The sequence below is a fragment of the Canis lupus genome, chromosome 20, assembly GCF_011100685.1.
Source record: "Canis lupus familiaris isolate Mischka breed German Shepherd chromosome 20, alternate assembly UU_Cfam_GSD_1.0, whole genome shotgun sequence".
NCBI classification, from domain to species: Eukaryota; Metazoa; Chordata; class Mammalia; order Carnivora; family Canidae; genus Canis; species Canis lupus.
In genome coordinates, this window is record NC_049241.1 from 6,015,810 (window position 1) to 6,035,765 (window position 19,956).

General features: G+C 38.3%; 1 protein-coding gene across 5 annotated transcripts in view; it reads left to right on the forward strand.

The window, feature by feature from the left end:
* The window catches only part of RAF1 (Raf-1 proto-oncogene, serine/threonine kinase), a 79,122-nt gene that overhangs the window by 48,931 nt on the left and 10,235 nt on the right, over nucleotides 1-19,956 (forward strand). For 2 of the 5 annotated variants that reach the window (XM_038565606.1, XM_038565607.1), the window contains exons 2-11: nucleotides 952-1,184; nucleotides 5,662-5,774; nucleotides 7,767-7,869; nucleotides 8,229-8,386; nucleotides 9,671-9,769; nucleotides 12,166-12,319; nucleotides 12,916-12,975; nucleotides 15,392-15,419; nucleotides 15,528-15,655; nucleotides 16,034-16,151. In XM_038565606.1, the coding sequence (XP_038421534.1) occupies nucleotides 978-1,184; nucleotides 5,662-5,774; nucleotides 7,767-7,869; nucleotides 8,229-8,386; nucleotides 9,671-9,769; nucleotides 12,166-12,319; nucleotides 12,916-12,975; nucleotides 15,392-15,419; nucleotides 15,528-15,655; nucleotides 16,034-16,151 (1,168 nt within the window). In that variant the 5' untranslated portion in view covers nucleotides 952-977. Of the gene's footprint in view, nucleotides 1-951; nucleotides 1,185-5,661; nucleotides 5,775-7,766; nucleotides 7,870-8,228; nucleotides 8,387-9,670; nucleotides 9,770-12,165; nucleotides 12,320-12,915; nucleotides 12,976-15,391; nucleotides 15,420-15,527; nucleotides 15,656-16,033; nucleotides 16,152-19,956 lie in introns of those variants that run through there. The other 3 variants (XM_038565608.1, XM_038565609.1, XM_038565610.1) reach the window with 3 other exon arrangements.

Below are 19,956 nucleotides of genomic sequence, written 5' to 3' on the forward strand. Positions count from 1 at the left end.
TCAACCTTACCATTTTCTAAAGAAGGAGAATAAACCTCACTTCTGCATGATTACTGACTCCCAGTCAATACCAGAGTATGGTGTGTCCTGACTGTACAGTATCTGACTTTATCATCATTGTGTGACTGTTGTGGACTTCTATTGCAGTTTTCTTGTTCCCCACTTAAAACATTTGATTATTTTTTGGCTAGGTGTCTCTGCTTACTCCTGTTTATAAGTTCATTTTTGTACCAAAACTGAACTGTGAATGTTATGGAAAACTCATGGACTTTAAATTTAAATATACATAGAATCTGGTTATTTTATGTATGTATATTTAAATATACATAGAATCTGGTTATTTTACGTATTTTATGTATTTTGAGTTCTTGGACAAGTGTGATTTCTTTGTACCTTATTTGTTTAAAGGGTGAGTGGAGGATGGGATTTAAACTCTAGTTAAAAAAAAATAAACTCTAGTTATACACATTAAATGAGATCATTTATATATCAAGTTGTTTAATACACATCCTAGAAATAATTTACCTTCCTTTAAGCAGAAAATTGTGGCTTACAGTTCTTTTTTTCTTTTAATTTCACTTCTCATCGTACTTAACATGTTACTCATACCCAAGGGTAGTCACTTGCACTTAATATACAGTAACTAAAGAAGAAGAGAAATGTAATTTAAAAAATATTAGACTAGAAGTCAGGAGACCTGGGCCCATGTTCCAGGTTGGCTTTTAAATGGTAGTATAACCCTTGATGAATCTTGATTTCTAGTCCCTATTTTGCTCATTTTTGAGTTGTCTATGAAATATTTTTATAGAAATATATGAATATAGAAGTTTTCTGACTTAAGCAGAGAATGTCACTTAAGAGAAAGTCCACATACTATTTTCTAATTATATATTATATCGTTGAATTGGTTGCTTTTGTTCTAGATTAAGTTTTTTTTCTTTTTTTGAACAGGTTTAAGTGTTGTGTAAGCTGCATCAATGGAGCACATACAGGGGGCCTGGAAGACGATCAGCAATGGTTTTGGATTCAAAGACACAGTGTTTGATGGCCCCAGCTGCATCTCCCCTACAATAGTTCAGCCGTTTGGCTTTCAGCGCCGGGCGTCAGATGATGGCAAACTTACGGACTCGTCTAAGACAAGCAACACTATCCGTGTTTTCTTGCCAAACAAGCAAAGAACAGTGGTATGTAAACATTCCTCTCAGAAAATTTTGCTGTCCATCTGCCTATAAAAAACATTTTGGATAATTTTATTCACCTTGTAGATGGGCAAAATCTTCACTGTCACTTAGGTCTTTATTAATTGGATTTCCAGTTGCAGATTTTATTGCTTTATATTGCTGTATTCCTTTTTTTTTTTTTTTTTAAAGATTTTATTTATTTATTCATGATAGTCACACAGAGAGAGAGAGGCAGAGACACAGGCAGAGGGAGAAGCAGGCTCCATGCAGGGAGCCCAACGTGGGACTCGATCCCGGGTCTCCAGGATCGTGCCCCGGGCCAAAGGCAGGTGCCAAACCGCTGCGCCACCCAGGAATCCCTATATTGCTGTATTCCTTTCACACTCCCAACTTTCGTCTCACTCCTTGGCCTTTTATTATTATTCCTGCTTGGAAGTCATCTTATCTGCCACTTCATTCAAACAATTTGTACATTTTTATGAGGGTTTTCTTGATTTTTCTTTTGAAAAGCTCCCTTAAACCTTTCCAGCTAATTTTATGTATGCATGTATTATGGATATTAAAATGCCCACTAAATTTTTTTTGATGTTATAGTCAAGTATACAGAAGAAAATAAAATTACCTAGAAAAAATGTTGGTAAATTTTGTAGGCCCCAGGCAAAGCTGGAGTGCAGGTAGCTTAGAAAGTACAGCACCTTAGAAACTGCCACTTGGTTTTCTGACACAGAATCCCAACTTTTCCAAGAAATTACTGCTCAAAATAGTTTCTTACTATCCCAGTGGAAAAAAACTCACCTGGTTAAAACAGGAAAGTAAAGTTGTGCTAACTTTGTTTGGTGGGACATTTCAGAAAACCTTAGTTCAAAACTTTCATGCCTCCTCCTTTCCAGCCCCTATTTGAGTAAAATCAGCGTATTGTGTTTTTTTCTTTGTACCTGGATGAGACAAAGTTCTGAGGTTGGGAAGTCCAGTCCAGAATTTTTTCTTTGTTTCTGACAGTTCTACTCTCTCCCCAGTTTACTTAATAAAATCCTTTATACTACTTTTTTGAACTTCAGGACCCTGCCAGTTGTAGTGTTGTATAGTCATGTGCATTTTGAACTGAAGGCAAACATAAGAGGTATTTAAAGTTTGAGTACATTTATTTTTGTTTCCCTTCCTAAAAAAAAGTTTAATGGCAAAATAAACAGTAATCTCCTTATTTCAACAGTGGCCTTTCATTTGCAAGGTGATTTTGCCTATTGTTACTCATTAATTTTCTTTAACCTTAAATGGAGCCCAGATGGGAAGTGTGAATGTAACGGGAAGCTGAAGGCAGGCTGAAGACCACAGGAAGTTAGTGTACCTGTCTCTCTGATTCTTTACTACCACGTTGCCTAGAAGAATGAAAAACTTTGTTTGGCATAATGATTATGTGTATGGACCTCTAATACAACCAGACCCCAATTTAAATCCCTATATTGCCTTCTATTAGCTGTATCATCTAGACAAGTTACATAATATTTTGAGCCTCTTTTTGCTGACCTTAATGAAATGAGGCTCATGCTAAGTACAATAGCTAATTTATAAGTAAAATGGTAGCTATGATTATTTGAGTTTTTTCTACATCTGTGTAGCTTTCGACAGCTTTCAGTTGAGCACAGCTGGTAGTTTGGAACCAGTGATTTAGAGGCTTGACTCCTCTTACAGCTTATGAGAAGGCTCTAGCAGATAAAGTTAGTTTCTCCTATTCCTTTGATCAGAGATGGACCATTGCTCTCTGGAAGAACCATATTCTTTCAGCAGGCATCCATCTTTAGGGAAGCATAGGAGGTAGGAGTCCCTTGCTGGCCAGCAGGTTGAGTTAGTATTTTCTAATCATCCTTAGGTTGCTTCACTGCTTGGAACCCAGAATGACTCATAATCACTTAGTGGGTTCCAGAAATTAGTCAGATTTAACTGAATTCAACATGTGTCCACGGAGAGTTGTAGAGAGGAAAGTGACCAAAAGGATATGTATATTATTTAAATAGTTGTAGATGTATAATTGGTAGTTGATTGAAAAACCTTGTCATTTATTTTGTACATATGTGTACAAATATGTACACTGCCTACTTATTGGGTGGGTGCTTAGACCACAGCTGAGGACCATTAATGACCATTAGAATCAGGGGATCCCTGGGTGGCGCAGCGGTTTGGCGCCTGCCTTTGGCCCAGGGCGCGATCCTGGAGACCCGGGATCGAATCCCACGTCGGGCTCCCGGTGCATGGAGCCTGCTTCTCCCTCTGCCTGTGTCTCTGCCTCTCTCTCTCTCTCTCTCTCTCACTCTCTGACTATCATAAATAAATAAAAATTAAAAAAAATGACCATTAGAATCACCTGACACAGGTTAAAATATAGATTCTTGGGCTTCATTCAAAATCAGGTGAAGCAGAATCCTTGGATGTATTGGAGTGGGGAGGCTGGGAATCTATATTTTCATAAGCTCCTTGGATGATTCTAATGCCAGCCACATTTGTGAACCCCACTGAATTAGAGGATATTTATTTAAAGAACTGTCTAACTCTTAGAGTCTGTGACTTTTTTTTTTTTTGGTACAGATTTTATGTATTTATTCATGAGACACACAGTGAGGGGCAGAAACACAGGCAGAGGGAGAAGTAGGCTCCTCGCAGGGAGCCTGATTTGGGACTCCGTCCCTGGAGTGGGATCACGCTGTGAGCCAAAGGCAGACACTCAACCACTTGAGCCATCTGGGCGTCCTTAGAGTCTGTGACTTTTAATGAAGATTAATGGTATAACACAGCACTATAGTTTTCAAGGCCCTGTTGCACAGTATTTGATGCAAGTAATGATTTGGTTAGTGTGTATGTATTCCTTTTCATTGTCCTCATTCTTGATGTCTTGTCTTCATAGTTCAGATTCATATATCTCACTTAGTTTTGTTTCTGAAAAGCAAGAAGTTAATGGATCTGAGAGTATAACTGCTTCAAGAAATCTAAAATAAAGTTGCCATGGAACATTTTAAATACTTCAGACTTTTAAAATGGATCCAAACATACACTCACCTCCTCTGGATTGGCCACTGTCAGCTGTCACACTTTCACTGAGCACAGGAACTCTACTGTGGGCAATTCACAAGCCCTGCAAATCTATATTCTGTTCTCCTACTGGCCGTACTGACTCTAGTTGCCTCACTTTTAATTAACTTTATTGCCTTTGAAAACAAAATGTATGAGGGGCTCCTGGGTGGTTGAGTTGGTTGAGAGGCCAACTCTTGATTTTGGCTCAGGTCAAAATGATGTTGATGTTGTGGGATCGAGTCCTGTGTTGGGCTCTGTGCAAGGTGTGGAGCCTGCTTGGGATTTTCTTTCTCCCTCTTCCTTTTCCCCTCCGTTTCCACCCCCCCCCCCTTTTGCGTGCTCTCTCTCTCTCTCTCCAAAAAATAAAAGAAAAACAAAATGAATGGGGCTTTTATAAAAACTTTTAAAGTCTTAGTCGAAATTTTATATAGCTGCTATTATTAGCACCCTGACTACTCACACTTACACTGGGTCTCTGAGTACCTGCCTAGCTTTTGAAGATTGGGTATGGAAGAGTGTGGAAGGACATACACTGAGGCTACCTGGAATGGTGTGCACATTTATTTAAATTAGTAGTGTTTGTTTTTGTAGCAGGGCAGAAGCTCTGTTTCCTCTCCTTGCTTGCCCTTACAGTTGTGAAGTGTGTATGAAATGGAATTTTTGTCAGGAAGATAAATCATCTTGTTTCAAACAGGTTGAAATACAAGTTTTCGTCAGAAAAACTCTTGTTTGCTTATAGATTAGATTGGTTTATTTTCCTTTCTGGTGGATGTTCATGCTTGCATGTACATTTCAGCAAGTTTTTTTTTTTTTTAAAGAGATTTTATTTATTTATTTATTAATGAGAGACACAGAGAGGCAGAAACATAGGCAGAGGGAGAAGCAGGCTCCCCTCAGGGAGCCCGATGTGGGACTTGATCTGAGCTGAAAGCAGAGCTTAATTGCTGAGCCATCCAGGTGTCCCTCAGCAAATTAAAATAGAGTTGTGTGAAGGGAAGTTTGATCATTTTATCTCTCTCAGCCACTCTCTTGATGTTAATAGCTAGAGATATATCTTTTCAGACTCATACAACATATATAAATATATATAGGTTTCCTGCCCTTTGAATAATCTCTTTGTATTATTCTGAAAAATATTTTCTCATAATTAACATATGGGCACCCCTCCCTCTAGGTCATTGTAAATAATATAGTAGTGACATACACACATATTCTAGGCTTTATCCAAGCCTATTGGACATTAGGCTTTTACCTATTATTGGACATTCCAGCTATTTTCTGTGTGCATTTATATTTACCATTACAAATAATGCTGTCATAAATCTGCATATATCTTTATAGACTGGTACATTTATTTCTTTGCTCACCAAGGGATGTGCAGCTGTTGTTGGTTCTAAAGATGGTCTTTTGTTTGTAGGTCAATGTGCGAAATGGAATGAGTTTGCATGATTGCCTTATGAAAGCACTCAAGGTGAGAGGCCTGCAGCCAGAGTGCTGTGCTGTGTTCAGACTTCTCCATGAACATAAAGGGTAAGAAATTAAAAGTCAACTCTTTTTTCATACAAGTAAGGAAGCTGATGACTTCAAATAATAATAGTTCTTTTTTTAAAAAGTATACTAGTTTCCTATAGAATATTATGTATTTATATTCCCTTGTGCATAGACAACTCAGAAAATTAAAATATTAAGAACTTGAAATTATTGTTTAAACATTGCATTGAGAAAAAGAATACATATTAGGTGTTGATAATATTCCATAAATGGAAGCAGTAGTGTCAGGTAATGTTTTCTTTAGAGTAAAAAATTTTTCTGTTTCCTGGAATGCAGTGGACAGAATGGGTACTCAGAAAGTGTTTGCATTATTATTTATAGTTAAAGAATCTTATCCTCAAGAGAGTAATAACTCTTATATAATTCATTTATTTAAAAGTTTTTACCTAAGTTATCTCTCCATTCATTGTGGGGCCTTGATCTCAGGACCTTGAGATCAAGAGTTGCATGCTTTTCTGACTGAGCCAGCCAGGTGCACCTCATTCATTCATTTATTTATTATATGGTTAATGCTTACTGAGTCCCTGCAATTTGGCAGACATAGGACTAAAAGATGCAGGAGAATTTCTGCTTCAAGGAAGATCCATAGTTAATCTTAGTTCTAATGGTGGTGGCAAGATAGAAGCATCCCATCAAAGGCTAGGAGCAATATTCCATAGCTTCTATTATCCATTATTATCCCCCTGAATTTGGGGGGAGTAATCTCTTGGAAAATGCTAGTTTCTTCTTTCTTCTTGGAAAATGCTAGTTCTGCTACTGATCTCCAGCTTGCATTTTTTCTGTTTCAAGGAGTTCTCCAGTTTGAGGGAATAGTCTAGGAAATGAGTCAACTCAAAGGGGCCAATTTAGATTCCGCTATACTACTCCCTCTATCTTAGGAAGCAGTTTGTTGAAGTGTAGATCTTTGAAGCAGCAGATGTCAGCATTATCTGGGTTTAGGCCCCAGGTTGGTCCCAAGCTAATCTCTAGTGCCTATTAAAGACTAGAGGGATTCTGGGACAGTGAGGGGCTGTCCACTCTCCTCTAAGGCCACACTGGTGTAGAGCTGCCTTAGCTTTTCTCTTAGACAGATGGAACCTGAAGACTGATGGAAACACAGAGCTGCCCCTCTCTCTCTTCATTAGGGCAAAACATGATCTTGGAGTCCTTGTATAGGGAATTATATTAAGGAATGAGTTATTTGCTATGGATAACCAAAAAAATGGCTGGAATAGGCTTCTGGTAGGCAAGGGAGAAGTTTGAATGTGTATGTTTGTGTTCTCTCCCTACCTGAGGATATTCTTCCTTCATTCAGGAAGTGGGCCTGATGAATTAACTACATAAGACATGAGAAAAGAGCATTTTTTTTGAAGCTAATTTTTAATTCATTGTATCTTTTTCTATGTTGTTTAGGCACAGATTGCTAGGTTGAAGTCTATTGAAGAGTAAATATTGCTATTACAGCAGTATTTATACCCCCTTTAGGATTTTAGAATTTTTATAGGATTTCAGTGTCACAAAGCCCAACTTACTGCATATTTACTTTATCATGAGATTGTTATTGTTCATCTTTTTATACTTTTTTTTTAAGAGAAAAAGAGCATGACACATCATACCAAAATCAAGAGTCAAGACACATAATGGACTGAGCCACTTAGGGGCCCCATTATAGTTCATTATTTTAAAAGAAACTTTATTCTGAGAGCATAAGCTTTGAAGTCCACCTGAGCTGGGTTCCAGCCTTTACACTCACTGTATGGTCTTAAGCAAGTTATTTTCTTAGGGTCCCCATTCTCTCATTTTTAAATAAGATGGGGATAATCGTACTTTGTAGGTTTGTCATATGAATTAAATAAGATAGTGTTGTATGGGATTTTTATGTTTATGTAGTATGAGGTAAATGGTAGCCATCATTACTATTGGCCTTGAACTCTTACCTTGTTTAAACATTTCCTTTTTATTTTACGTTTAAAAAAAAAAAATCCCCTTCAGTAAGAAAGCACGCTTAGATTGGAATACTGATGCCGCTTCGTTGATTGGAGAAGAACTTCAAGTAGATTTCCTGGATCATGTTCCCCTTACAACACACAACTTTGTAAGTAGCAGAGCTCTTTTTGTGGCATGTTGGATGCTTTGGCTGGTATAGTAGCACTTTCTTGGGGGTACTAGGCATATGTATTGTTGGATTGTTTAAAGCTGTCATTATGCCATTGTTTACAGTGAGACAATTTAGGTTTAATTAGGCATGAATTTTACAAATGTCAGACATTAACTACCTTCCTTCCTTCCTTCCTCTTTATTTATTTATTTATTTATTTATTTATTTATTTATTTATTTATTTATTTATTACAATTCTTCACATAAGACCTCTTGGAAACCAAGAAGGAAATTACTTTGTCTTTTGTAGTCTTTCCTTTTTTTCAACAGAATTTATACCTGTGTTCCTGTTCCAGGCTCGGAAGACCTTCCTGAAGCTTGCCTTCTGTGACATCTGTCAGAAGTTCCTGCTAAATGGATTTCGTTGTCAGACTTGTGGCTACAAATTTCATGAGCACTGTAGCACCAAAGTACCTACTATGTGTGTGGACTGGAGTAATATCAGACAACTCTTGTAAGGCACCATTCTTATTTCAAGGAATATAAATAGTATAAACTCTTTTGAAGGTGCTTATTGTATATTTGGCTGACAAGTGTGGGTTTTAGACTTACTAAATGAATTATCGTGAACTGGCAACCATCAACTTTAGAAACATGACAGTTCTGAAACTAATGAGTTTTAGTGTGGTATCACTTCTAAAACAAGCAGGTAGGACTGTTAACAAATAGAGATTGACTACTGTGATTCAATAAGCAAAGAACGAAAGGATATGAAAACCAAGACTTTTGGCTTTTCTCTCTCAGTATCATCTATTAGATTGTTAGTAGACACTACTCTTTATTTTGTTGAATATGTTAAACAGACCTTTGTTATTGAGAAGGAGCAGAAAGCATAGTTGGTGCTATTTTCTTCACCTCAAATTGGAGAAAACATTAGTTTTAAAGTGATATAAATGTAAAACCTCAAAAGATACTTGTTTTTAGTAAGGTTTAAATTGAAAATACATGTTCCAAATTGCCTTTTAAGGACTGTTAATGGGGGTATGAAAAGTCAGTTTTATCTCTTTTTGAGAGTACTAGAAAAATAAAGGGAGTGTTGTCATTAAATTGCAGTGGGAATGCCTTTTCTGCTTTCATGTTTGTCACATTGCTTTTGTTCCTCTGACCTAAGTGGCACAAACTAGGAATTAGCAGGCATGAGTGAGAATCTCAGCCTTACCATTAATAAACTGTAACCACCACTAAGCCTCAGTCCACCCATCTGGAGAAAAAGAGTATTAGCTTCCTTGCAGGGTTCCCTTGAGGATTAACTGGGGTAGCTAACCTGTGAAATTTCTGAGCACAAGTGCTCATGTCATGGAAAAAAGATGCCCGTTGATGCTAATATCATTTTTCCTCTTATTTATGATGTTTGGTTCTGAATGACACTTATTTTCCATATTCAGTCTTCTCATTGTGTGTTTCCAAGAAAGAATATTTCCAGAAAAGTTCAATGTGATTTACGTTATCATGTGCCCTATAGTAGTATTGTTAAAACACATTATTTGATATAACTGGATATTGGCCCAGTGCTTTTTAGAAATGCTCACTGGATCCTATATGTTCATTGGCAGGTCAGTGTTGTTAACATTTTGTACTCATTCAAACCCAGATATTTGGGTAGTCTAAAATGGCTGAGGAAGATGAGACTAGAAAATGTTCACTTTGAGTAACTGTTAGCAAAAGTTGCAAGGCAAGCCAGTCTGACTCTAAAATTACTGTAATTCTAATAAACCTACTTTCCTCTGATTTCATGTAGATTGTTTCCAAATTCTACTATTGGTGATAGTGGGGTCCCAGCACTGCCTTCTTTGACAATGCGTCGGATGCGAGAGTCGGTTTCCCGGATGCCTGTTAGGTAATTTTTTTGGTTACAGCTTTTCTTTGGAAAAAACTATGTTGGGGTGGGTGGGACTGAAAGTCTGAATCCAAAAGACCAGAGTGCCTTTGTATCCCCTTCTCTTCCCTTGTGAGCCCCTCATTACTTCTCTGGAACTTAATATTGGTGCTAGAGCAAAATGTGGTCCTGTAGCCTTTACGTTCTGGAAAGTGACTCTGACTGCAGTTTTCTTCTGTTATCATAGCCTGTCCTTTAGTAGCTCATCCCATTTTAAAACCTTCAGATTTTGCCTCCTTCAGGATGGTAGCAAATTGAGCGTCAAGGGAAGGGTCCCAAAACTATCTACAGTGATCCAATAAAAATGAAACTTCTGACTGAAATGCTAATCATGGCCTTGCATTGCCAAAACCATGGTATTTAATAGACTGTGATCCCTAAGAAGAGTCTAATTAGATCTTTAATATAAATATCCTTTCTAACGTGCCTGTGAGTTTATGAGAGACATATTTTCCCCTCCCTTCCCCTCCCCTCCCTCCCCTCCCTCCCTCCCCTCCCCTCCCCTCCCCTCCCCTCCCCTCTTTTATTTATTTATTTATGAGAGAGGGCAAAGACATGGGCAGAGGCAGAAGCAGGCTCTCTGCAGGGAGCCTGATGTGGGACTTGATTCCAGGACCCTGGAATCACGACCTGAGCCAAAGGCAGACACTCACCACTGAGCCAGCCAGGTGCCCCCATGGCTTTATTCTGTTCTCCACTTTTTTTTTTTTTTTTTAATTTTATTTATTTATGATAGTCACAGAGAGAGAGAGAGAGAGAGAGGCAGAGACATAGGCAGAGGGAGAAGCAGGCTCCATGCACCGGGAGCCCGACGTGGGATTCGATCCCGGGTCTCCAGGATCGCGCCCTGGGCCAAAGGCAGGCGCCAAACCGCTGCGCCACCCAGGGATCCCATGTTCTCCACTTTTAAAGTCAGAGCTTTGTTGAGTTCACTTGTCTTGTTCAGTGTTACACATGAATTTGGAACCCAGAATAAAATCTACATTTTTGTCAAAATATCTGTCTTTACTGTATTTGAATAACATATAATAACCTTTTAAAAACTACCATGGAGGGATGCCTGGATGCCTCAGTGGTTGAGGATCTGCCTGTGGCTCAGGGCAGATCCTGGAGTACCAGGATTGAGTTCCATGTCGGGCTCCCTGCATGAAGCCTGCCTCTGCCTCTCTCTCTCTCTCTCTCTCTCTCTCATTCATTCATACATACATACATACATAAATAAGTAAATAAATAAGTATCTTAAAAAAATAACTACCATGGAAATTGCTAAAGGCAGCATATCTTAGAACAAGGACTGGGTATACATTTGTGTAGGACTTATTTTTCTTGATAATTTGAAAAGCAAGTCTGACCAAAAATTGTACATGCTTCTGAAGATTTCATACTAGAAGACAAGCTTCTGAAGGCTTCAACATTCAGTTACCTGAAAAGGCAATTTTTCAAGGCAGTAGAACAATTTCTCATAGAAAAACTAGCATTTTATTCCTTAAATTTGTGTATGGTGTTACTTGAATCTGAACAAAACTCAAAATAATCTGTAGAGTCAATAATGAAAATGTTTTACTCACTGCATGTTCCCAGTGTGGTTGATGGTGGAATGGGGTTGGCTGGAAGAGACCAGTGATTATTTCACAGTTGGGCATTAGCATCCTGAAAACTGAAGTCACATTACCTGACTTTGAGAGCCTGTTGAGTAGGGAGATGGTGCATAGTGGCTAAAATGCTGACATTTTTGCAGAGATGCTCAGTAGTCTGTCTTAAATCTAAGACTCTTCCTTCAAGCTCTCTAAATCAGTCTGTAAACTGGGCAGGTGCTAACTAGCTTGGGAGATGGTGGCATGGTTGGCATATATTAACCTGTTCTTCCTAGAGATGGTCTAAAAATTTGGTGTATTCTGTAGAGGGGATTTATTAAAAAGAAGGCATCTTAAAAATGTATTGTTTTCATGTGAATTCCCAGCGGATGTATTATTTCCTTTTCAAAAATTGGCATGCAGGGGCGTCTGGGTGGCTCAGTCGGTTAAGCATCTGCCTTTGGCTCAGGTTGTGATCTCAGGGTCCTGGGATTGAGCCCCAGGTTGGGCTCCATGGGGAGTTTGCTTTTCCCTCTGCTCCTCCTCCCACTCTCTCAAATAATACATAAAATCTTTAAAAAGCAAAACAAAAAATGGCATGCAAAAGCACCTAGATATAAGAAAATTTTAAATGGTGCCTGTTGAAAGAAAGGAACATTTTGTCCAAGGTTTTAGTACAAGTAGAATTTGCCCCTGAGTGTCTTACTGAAGTAAGTAGCTGAAAGACTTTACCAGTGGGGAGGCCAGAGTGTCATTCACAGAGTTTTCTTTCTCCTCATCTAGTTCCCAGCACAGATACTCCACACCCCATGCCTTCACATTCAACTCCTCCAGCCCCTCCTCTGAAGGTTCCCTCTCCCAGAGGCAGAGGTCGACATCCACACCTAATGTCCACATGGTCAGCACCACTCTGCCTGTGGATAGCAGGATGATCGAGGTAATGGGGCCCCTTGCGGGTGGTGAGGAGTATCAATCGGTTATTGAGGTGGGGTTGACTGTTGTGTCAGAGTTTTGGGTTTCAAACCTGATAAAGAATGTAGCTATACTTTCTCAGGACCCTGGGCTTTGTGAATTTATCTTTTAACCACTACTTATGTAGACAGGCTAAATAATCCAATTGTGAGGTATATATCATTCAAGTGGAAAACTAAGATTTTCTGAAGAAATGTTAACATTTGAACTCATTCTTCCCATTTTAGATTTGAATAGGACTTGAGTAAACTAGTGAATTAGCTATATAAAGAGTAGTTTCATTTTGATGTGGGAAAGAAAATAATAGTGATAGAGAACTACAAACACTGTGAGAGACTCTTTATTTAAAAGGGCGGAGTCATTGGATTACTAAACCGGTTATTTAGGGAGATGTAAAAGTCTCCAAAGCTACTGTTTTCAAACTGCTTTTTCTTTTCTTGGCTTTTTGGTGTGTTCTATTTGTTTGGTTTGCTTTCTAATTCATCTTTAATAACAACTGAATACACTTAAAATACTTCCTTTGTTCTTTATTCTTCTTTATTTCTCATTGCTTTGGACTAGAATAACAGCCTGAATGCTTCTCCCAGGGCGTGGTCCAGACGATTTTGTTTGAGGGGAAGAGTAGGTATTCTTCTTCATGCCTTTGCTTTCTTGTAAATTAACAGGATTGCTAAGACTGTCAGACAGTAGCCTATCAAAATTGAAACAGTCACTAAGTTAAATTTTATATTTCTTGCCAAACTTGTTTTCCTGTTTCTTTTTTGACAATAGAGTATATAGGAGTTTTTGGGGTTTTTTTTTAATACTGTATGTGGGATTGCTGACAGGTGAAATGAGTTTCTCGACATTTTGAGGCCAAGTGCATTAAAATAAAAAAAAATTAATTCCAGCTAAAGACTAATGCTAGATTTATTTAGTTGATGCTCAGAGCATCACTATTGTATTTATACCTCATTTAGAAACCTGGTGTGTCCATTTGGTTGATATGCCCTGAAAAATCTTTTACTAAAAGCATATCAGAGACCAGTGTGTTCTCTCTGCATTATGAATTGTTCCTTGAAAAACCTTAGGGACACCTGCCACTTTGGGTACAACTGTACCTAACTTAGACCTTGAATTACTTTCCATATGCTTGTCCTACAGCTCAGAAGTGGCAGGGACTCAATAAAAATGTTGGCTTCTGAATGTGGGGCCTGAACTGGCCCATTTGGAGGGCACTTTTAATATCACAAGATTATTGTGAGGAGATCGTGTGTATGCAAGCTATGAATTTTGTTATTTCTATTCTATCACGATTAGCCCCAATAATAAAATGATATACTAGTGACTTCTGTTATAACAATGATTTCTGTGTAAACACTCTAATTAAAAGTGAAAATTCTTGAATTTTTGTTAAAAAATAGCATTATTGTGTTAATTCTCTCTATACGTCAGAGGCAGAGCAAATTTTGATTCCTTTTTTTAAATCACCTGATTCAGGCTTTTTAAAGTATACATTCTTTATTTAAACCATTTGTAGTTCTCTCTAATATTTAGATTCCAAGATGTTTGAAAATTTCCTTTTGGATAAATCCAGCTGTAGAAATTAGCACAAAATAAAATATGAGGTATATAATGGATACAGGGAAGAAAATTACTGTGACATTAAAAAAAAATCTAGTGCATGGGAATATGATTCTGGTCAGTAAAAATATATTGTGACATTCTTTGACTAAAAACAAAAAAGTAGATTAGTTGAATAATAAAGCTTTAGCTGGTGAATATTCTTTTGAAGTTCAGGTTACTTTTGGCCAGTGTTTTGCACACCTGGCAGTCATCTGTCTACTTAAAATCAGATTCCTGGGCTTCCCTCTTCTGTCCCAGAAATACATAATCCTGGTTGAGGGGAGGAGGAGACTGTATTCTTAAACACCTCTCCAAGTGATTCTGAAAGACTGGTCAGGTTTGGGAACCCCAGATCCAGGCTCTATTGCTTGGGTGGGGCTGCCAGAGATTGGGGGAGGGGTAGCTTCATTTATGATTCCTTTTATCTTGTAAAAATGTTAATTGAGTAGAAACATTCCATTAATAGTTGGGTGAAAAACTTTTCTTGTCTTTCCTGTGGCTACACAAAGAAAAAAGAGTTGGGGTTCCCAGAAAAATACCCTTTTGACAATATGGAGGAGGCCAAATGGTTTTATATAATAATTATTTATATATTCCAAGTGAGGATTTATAAAATGAGTATTTAGGTCTATGGAAGGCCTTGTGATTTGAACTGCTCTACCCAAACAGTTTTAATAAGTTCTAAAGGTAGCCTTGGACTTTTCACCTAAGTAGAATTTAACTAATTTCAGAGCTTACCCATGTGGTAAATGAGCTCAGGGCTGAGGTCCATGGGTGATGGTTTCTGGTTCTGCCACTTACTGGCTGTGTGATCCTGGCCAAGTCTCTTTATCTGTTTATATGTGTTTTCTTATATATAAAACATAGGTTTTGGACTAAGGGATTTATGGTTCTTCCAGTGTTTCCTGATTTTAGGCTTGGATACAGTTACGTTGTCATGGTACTTATTACCCTTATCAAATCCAGCTTCTGGTCAGTGTGCCCTGAACTCCTAGATAGAAGAATAAGAGTGAACTTGCCACCTAATCCCCAGGTTTTGTTTTGTTGTGTTTTTTTTTTTTTTTTTTTTTTTTTTGCCTCAGTAGAGCAAGGTCCCCTAATCATTGGAAAGATCTCAGCTGATAGTAACTTTGCTAACATTCCTGCATGAATATCACTTTGCTATATGCATTGCTTTCTTCTGAGAAAAAGAATGTGGTATATGAAAAGCTAACATCAATTCTAATAATTGATGATAATCTTGGAGATAATTGGCCACTGACATTTGGTAAATTTAATCAAAGGAAAGTTAGAGTATATACTTAGACCTTTTGTATTTTAGAGTTTTTATAATTTACTTTGTTCCTGCAAGTTCTCCCCCCACCCCCTTTCCTTCCCCCGGAGGACATCTTTTCTGGTGCAGAAATTGACCAGCTTTCCTTTTTTGTTTCAGGATGCAATTCGAAGCCACAGTGAATCAGGTACTTGTCCGAAGTTACTTAGCAAATAATAATGAGCCTTTTCTCTTTATGCTGTGTATCTTCTGTTGGCTTATCCACGTGTGGATTCTGTTTGTCTTGTCTATTAAGCCTCACCTTCAGCCTTGTCCAGCAGCCCTAACAATCTGAGCCCAACCGGCTGGTCACAGCCCAAAACCCCTGTGCCAGCACAGAGAGAGCGGGCACCAGGATCTGGGACCCAGGAGAAAAACAAAATTGTGAGTATGGCTTACAGTATCTCCTGCCTGGAGGTTTTACTAAGGATTTTACTAGGATTTACTAAGAAAAACCTGGTTAGAAACGAGAATACTTTTAATTGGGGGGGGGGGGTGCTCTAATAAAAAAACATTTAATGAAGGATATTATAAATGTCAGCACCGTTTTTGGCATGCTTGCATTGGAGAATTTGTTGGCTTGCTGTAAGGCAGAGCACAACTAAAAAAATTTTTTTTCTTCGAAATATCGGAAATACAGTTAGTGTCCATCTTTAAAAGATGGAGGAATGGGTGGATTTGGGTTGCTCTTTTCTTTGACACCCTTCCTAAACAGAGCTTTACCATTCCATGGAGTATGTTAATGATCTCTGCTGGTTTCAGAGGCCTCGTGGACAGAGAGATTCAAGCTATTACTGGGAAATTGAAGCCAGTGAAGTGATGCTCTCCACTCGGATTGGGTCAGGCTCCTTTGGAACAGTGTATAAGGGCAAGTGGCACGGTACGTTTGGGGCACTCCCTCTACCACAAGGCCCAGAGAGGGCGAAGAAGGGGATACAATTCACTGTGGGTGCAGCTCACTGTGGCGCTCTCCAGGGACACTTGATTGCATCTGAAGATTGAACTCTTAGTATCTCAGTGATATTTCATAGCATTCTTTTTAGATTCAGTGATGCTATAATTGATATGATAGGGTTTCTAGGATAATTAGAAATTGATGAACAAGAGTTGAGCCTTAGAGTCAAGTTTCAGGAACTGATTAAATACAGGCTACATGATGGACATGCTTTCAGGTTCCTTAGTTGAGCAAGATTCTGCTGCTGTGAGGCGGGCATGGATTCTAGAAACAAAATTGGAAAGAACCTTAGAGATTTGCATGCAGAAAACTGAGGTTCCAAAAGGGGAACTAACATACATGCCTATGGTCAAAAAGCTGGGCTCAGGAAGGCCAGGAGTCTCCTGAAGCAGGGTTTCTTTGCCCTGCTCTGGGTTGGAGGGGGGGATCCCCATCAAGCAGGGAACCCATATACTTCATTCTTGAATCTATGTGGAGTGTTAGTGTTCTTATTGTAATGGAAACATTTTGTCACTTGGAAGAAATGTACTATTTTAATATCCATGGCCATAGCTTGTATATTTTGGCAACACACTTAACATTTCTTCCTCAGATTTTTAATGCCTCTGGCTTTAGGATGTTAGCAAATATAGGGAGTATTTTTTTGAAAATACTACGTTTCCCAAAAGGCATCCTTCTAAATTCACATTTTAATGAAGAAAAAAAAAAAAAAAAACCCTAAAGTGCCTACATACTATGTTTCTAGTTTGGATGGTATCATGCTTATCTTTATACATACAGGGGCAGAGATTGAGAGAAGTTAAGATCATCACATGAACAGAGCATTAAAATCAAGGTGTTGAAAACTGAGAAACACCTCCAGTCTTCTGAGTACCTTAATGTTAATTAATATATATGGTTTACAAATTTAATTAATCATCTCATAAACTTGTTCTTTAAGGAGACTGGCATGGGACTTTTTGATTCCTTTTCCTTTGAAAATTGCATCCGGTATACTACTGGCCTTCCTCCTGGGTCAGAGAGAATTTATGCTATTGCAGAATATTTCCCAAATAGATAATTAGGGATGCCTGGGTGTTTCAGCAGTTGAGTGTCTGCCTTACTTAGGCTCAGGGTGTGATCCTGGAGTCCCAGGATCAAGTCCCACATCGGGCTCCCTGCATGGAGCCCACTTCTCCCATGTGTCTCTGTCCTCTGCCCCCCGCCTTGTGTCTCTCATGAATAAATAAATAAATAATCTTTATATATTTTACTACTGAAGTATAGTTGACCTACAATGTTCTGTAGTTTCATGTGTACAACATAGTGATTTGACAATCCTATACATAATGCTCACCACACTAAGTATAGCTATCATCTCTCTGTCACCATATAGTGTTACCATGATCTTATTGACTATATTCCCAATGCTGTGGCTTACTTATTTTATAACTGGAGTTTGTACCTCTTAATATCCATCCCCTGTTAGGCTGTTCTCCTACTCCCCTCTGGCACTGCCAGTTCTCTGTATTAATGCCTTTTTGTTGTTCACTTCTTTTTATTTTTTTAGATGCCACATGTAAGTGAAATCATGTGGTATTGGTCTTTCTCAGATTTATTTCACTTAGCATAATACCTTCTCGGTCCATACATGTCATTTAAAATGGCAAGACCCCCCCCTTTTTATGGCTGAATAATATTCCTCTCTCTCTCTCTGTGTGTGTGTGTGTGTGTGTGTGTGTGTGTGTATGTATATCTCAATCTCACATCTTCACTCATCTATGGATGAACACTTAAGTTGCTTCCATATCTTGGTTATTGTAAAAAATGTTGCTATGAATGTGTGGGTGTAGATATCTTTTCTGAATTAGTGTTTTTGTCTTCTTTGGGTAAATACCTAGTAGTTATAATTACTGGATCTTATGATAGTTCTATTTTTAATCTTTTAAGGAACTTCTGTACTGTTTTCCACAGTGGCCACACCAATTTACATTCCTATAAACAGGGCACAAGGGTTCCTTTTATTCCATATCTTTTCCAACTCTTGTTATTTGTCTTTTTAATTTTAGCCATTCTGACGAGTGTGAGGTGATATTCCATTGTAGTTTTGATCTACGTTTCCCTGATAATTAGTGATAGAGCACCTTTTCATGTATCTGTTGGCCTTCTATGTATCTTTGGAGAAATGCTTCTGTATAGCCTCTGTCCGTTTTAAAATCAGATTGTCTTTTTGGTGTTGAGTTGTGTGAGTTCTTCATATTATTTTGGATATTAACCCCTTATCATATAAACCATTTGCAAATACCTTCTTCCATTTGGTAGATTTTCTTTTTGTTTTGTGGATAGTTTCTTTTGCCTTGCAAAAGCTTTTATTTTGGTATAGTCCCATGGAAGAACAGAATTTTATGGGATAGAGTGCTTGTATCTGAGACAAGGCTATTAGTCATTGTAGGAGGTAGAGGAGTGAATATTGCTTTTAATGCTTTCATTAGGAGTACTTAAGCATTTTTTTAAAAGATACATTTTAGAGGGGGGGAGGAGCAGAGGAAGAGGGAAAGAGAATCTCCAGCTGACTCCCTGCTCAGTGCAGAGCCTCACATAGGGCTTGATCCCAAGACCCTGAAGTCATGACCTGAGTCAGATGCTTAACCAGCTGAGCCACCCAGGCTCCCCTGCACTTAGTAATTTTTATACTACGTTTTTAAAGCATCAGCTGAAAGCCAATAGATATAATTAAGTTGTACTCTCAACTTGAAGCTGCTGCTTCTTGAGGAATTCATAATTTTTCAAAGCATTGGTTATGTTTGCCACAGTACTACCTATGAGCTTATGTTTTCTCTCAATTCTGTAAGCTTTTGTTGGACTATTGTAAGGGGATGTATTTGTTATAGTGTTACTTCCATAAAGACTTGTTAGAATGTAGATCACATGTCTAATACCTTTAAGATTCTAGTTTCTTCTAAGTTAAATGTTTCAAAAGTCAGAGGAGCAAGAAGCAATGGACTTTTGTGTCTGCCCCTCAGAAAGCAAGCCAGTGGTCTGTCTATAAATGAATAAAACAAGAGGTCCAGGGAAACCATAATTTCTGGATTGTTTGTGCTATACTACTTTGTGTGTTGGGGGTATGTGTGTGTGTGTAGTTGCTGCTTTTCTGGTTCCTGTATACAATATAATATTCAGTTTCTTAAAAGTTACAGTTGTTATTTTTCAAAATTTTGGTTCTGCCTGGGAGCTGTGAAAGTAGAATCTCAGAGCAGTCAAGATGGGGACCTCAGATCCATGAACTAAAGCTCACTTACTTGGTGTAAGGAAACTGACCTTGGGCTCACACACAGAGCATAAGTTTGGGATCTGATTTGCCAACCTCTGCAAATGATAGACAGCACATTACAAGGGATGCAGACAGCAGTACTGATGGTAGCCAGGACTGTGACTGATGGCATGAGGAGAAGGTAGTGAACCCCTTGGTCTTGAGCCACTTAGTGTTGAGGCCCCCAGCCTGGTGGAACCCACATCTAAGTCCCCATCCCAGCCTAATGCTGAGGTTTATAACTTTTGAGTCAGAAGAGTGAGAGGTGTTCATTCTGTTCTCTTCTAGGAAGCAAGGATATACCTAACAGGTTTTAAATAACCCTAAATGTTTAAAACAGGAAATGGGTGTTTAAAAAAAGGTAAAACATTCCAAATTTACCAACTGATAAAGCTCTTTCTTCTCCAGTGGTAGCTGACTGAGATATCAACTTAAAATCTT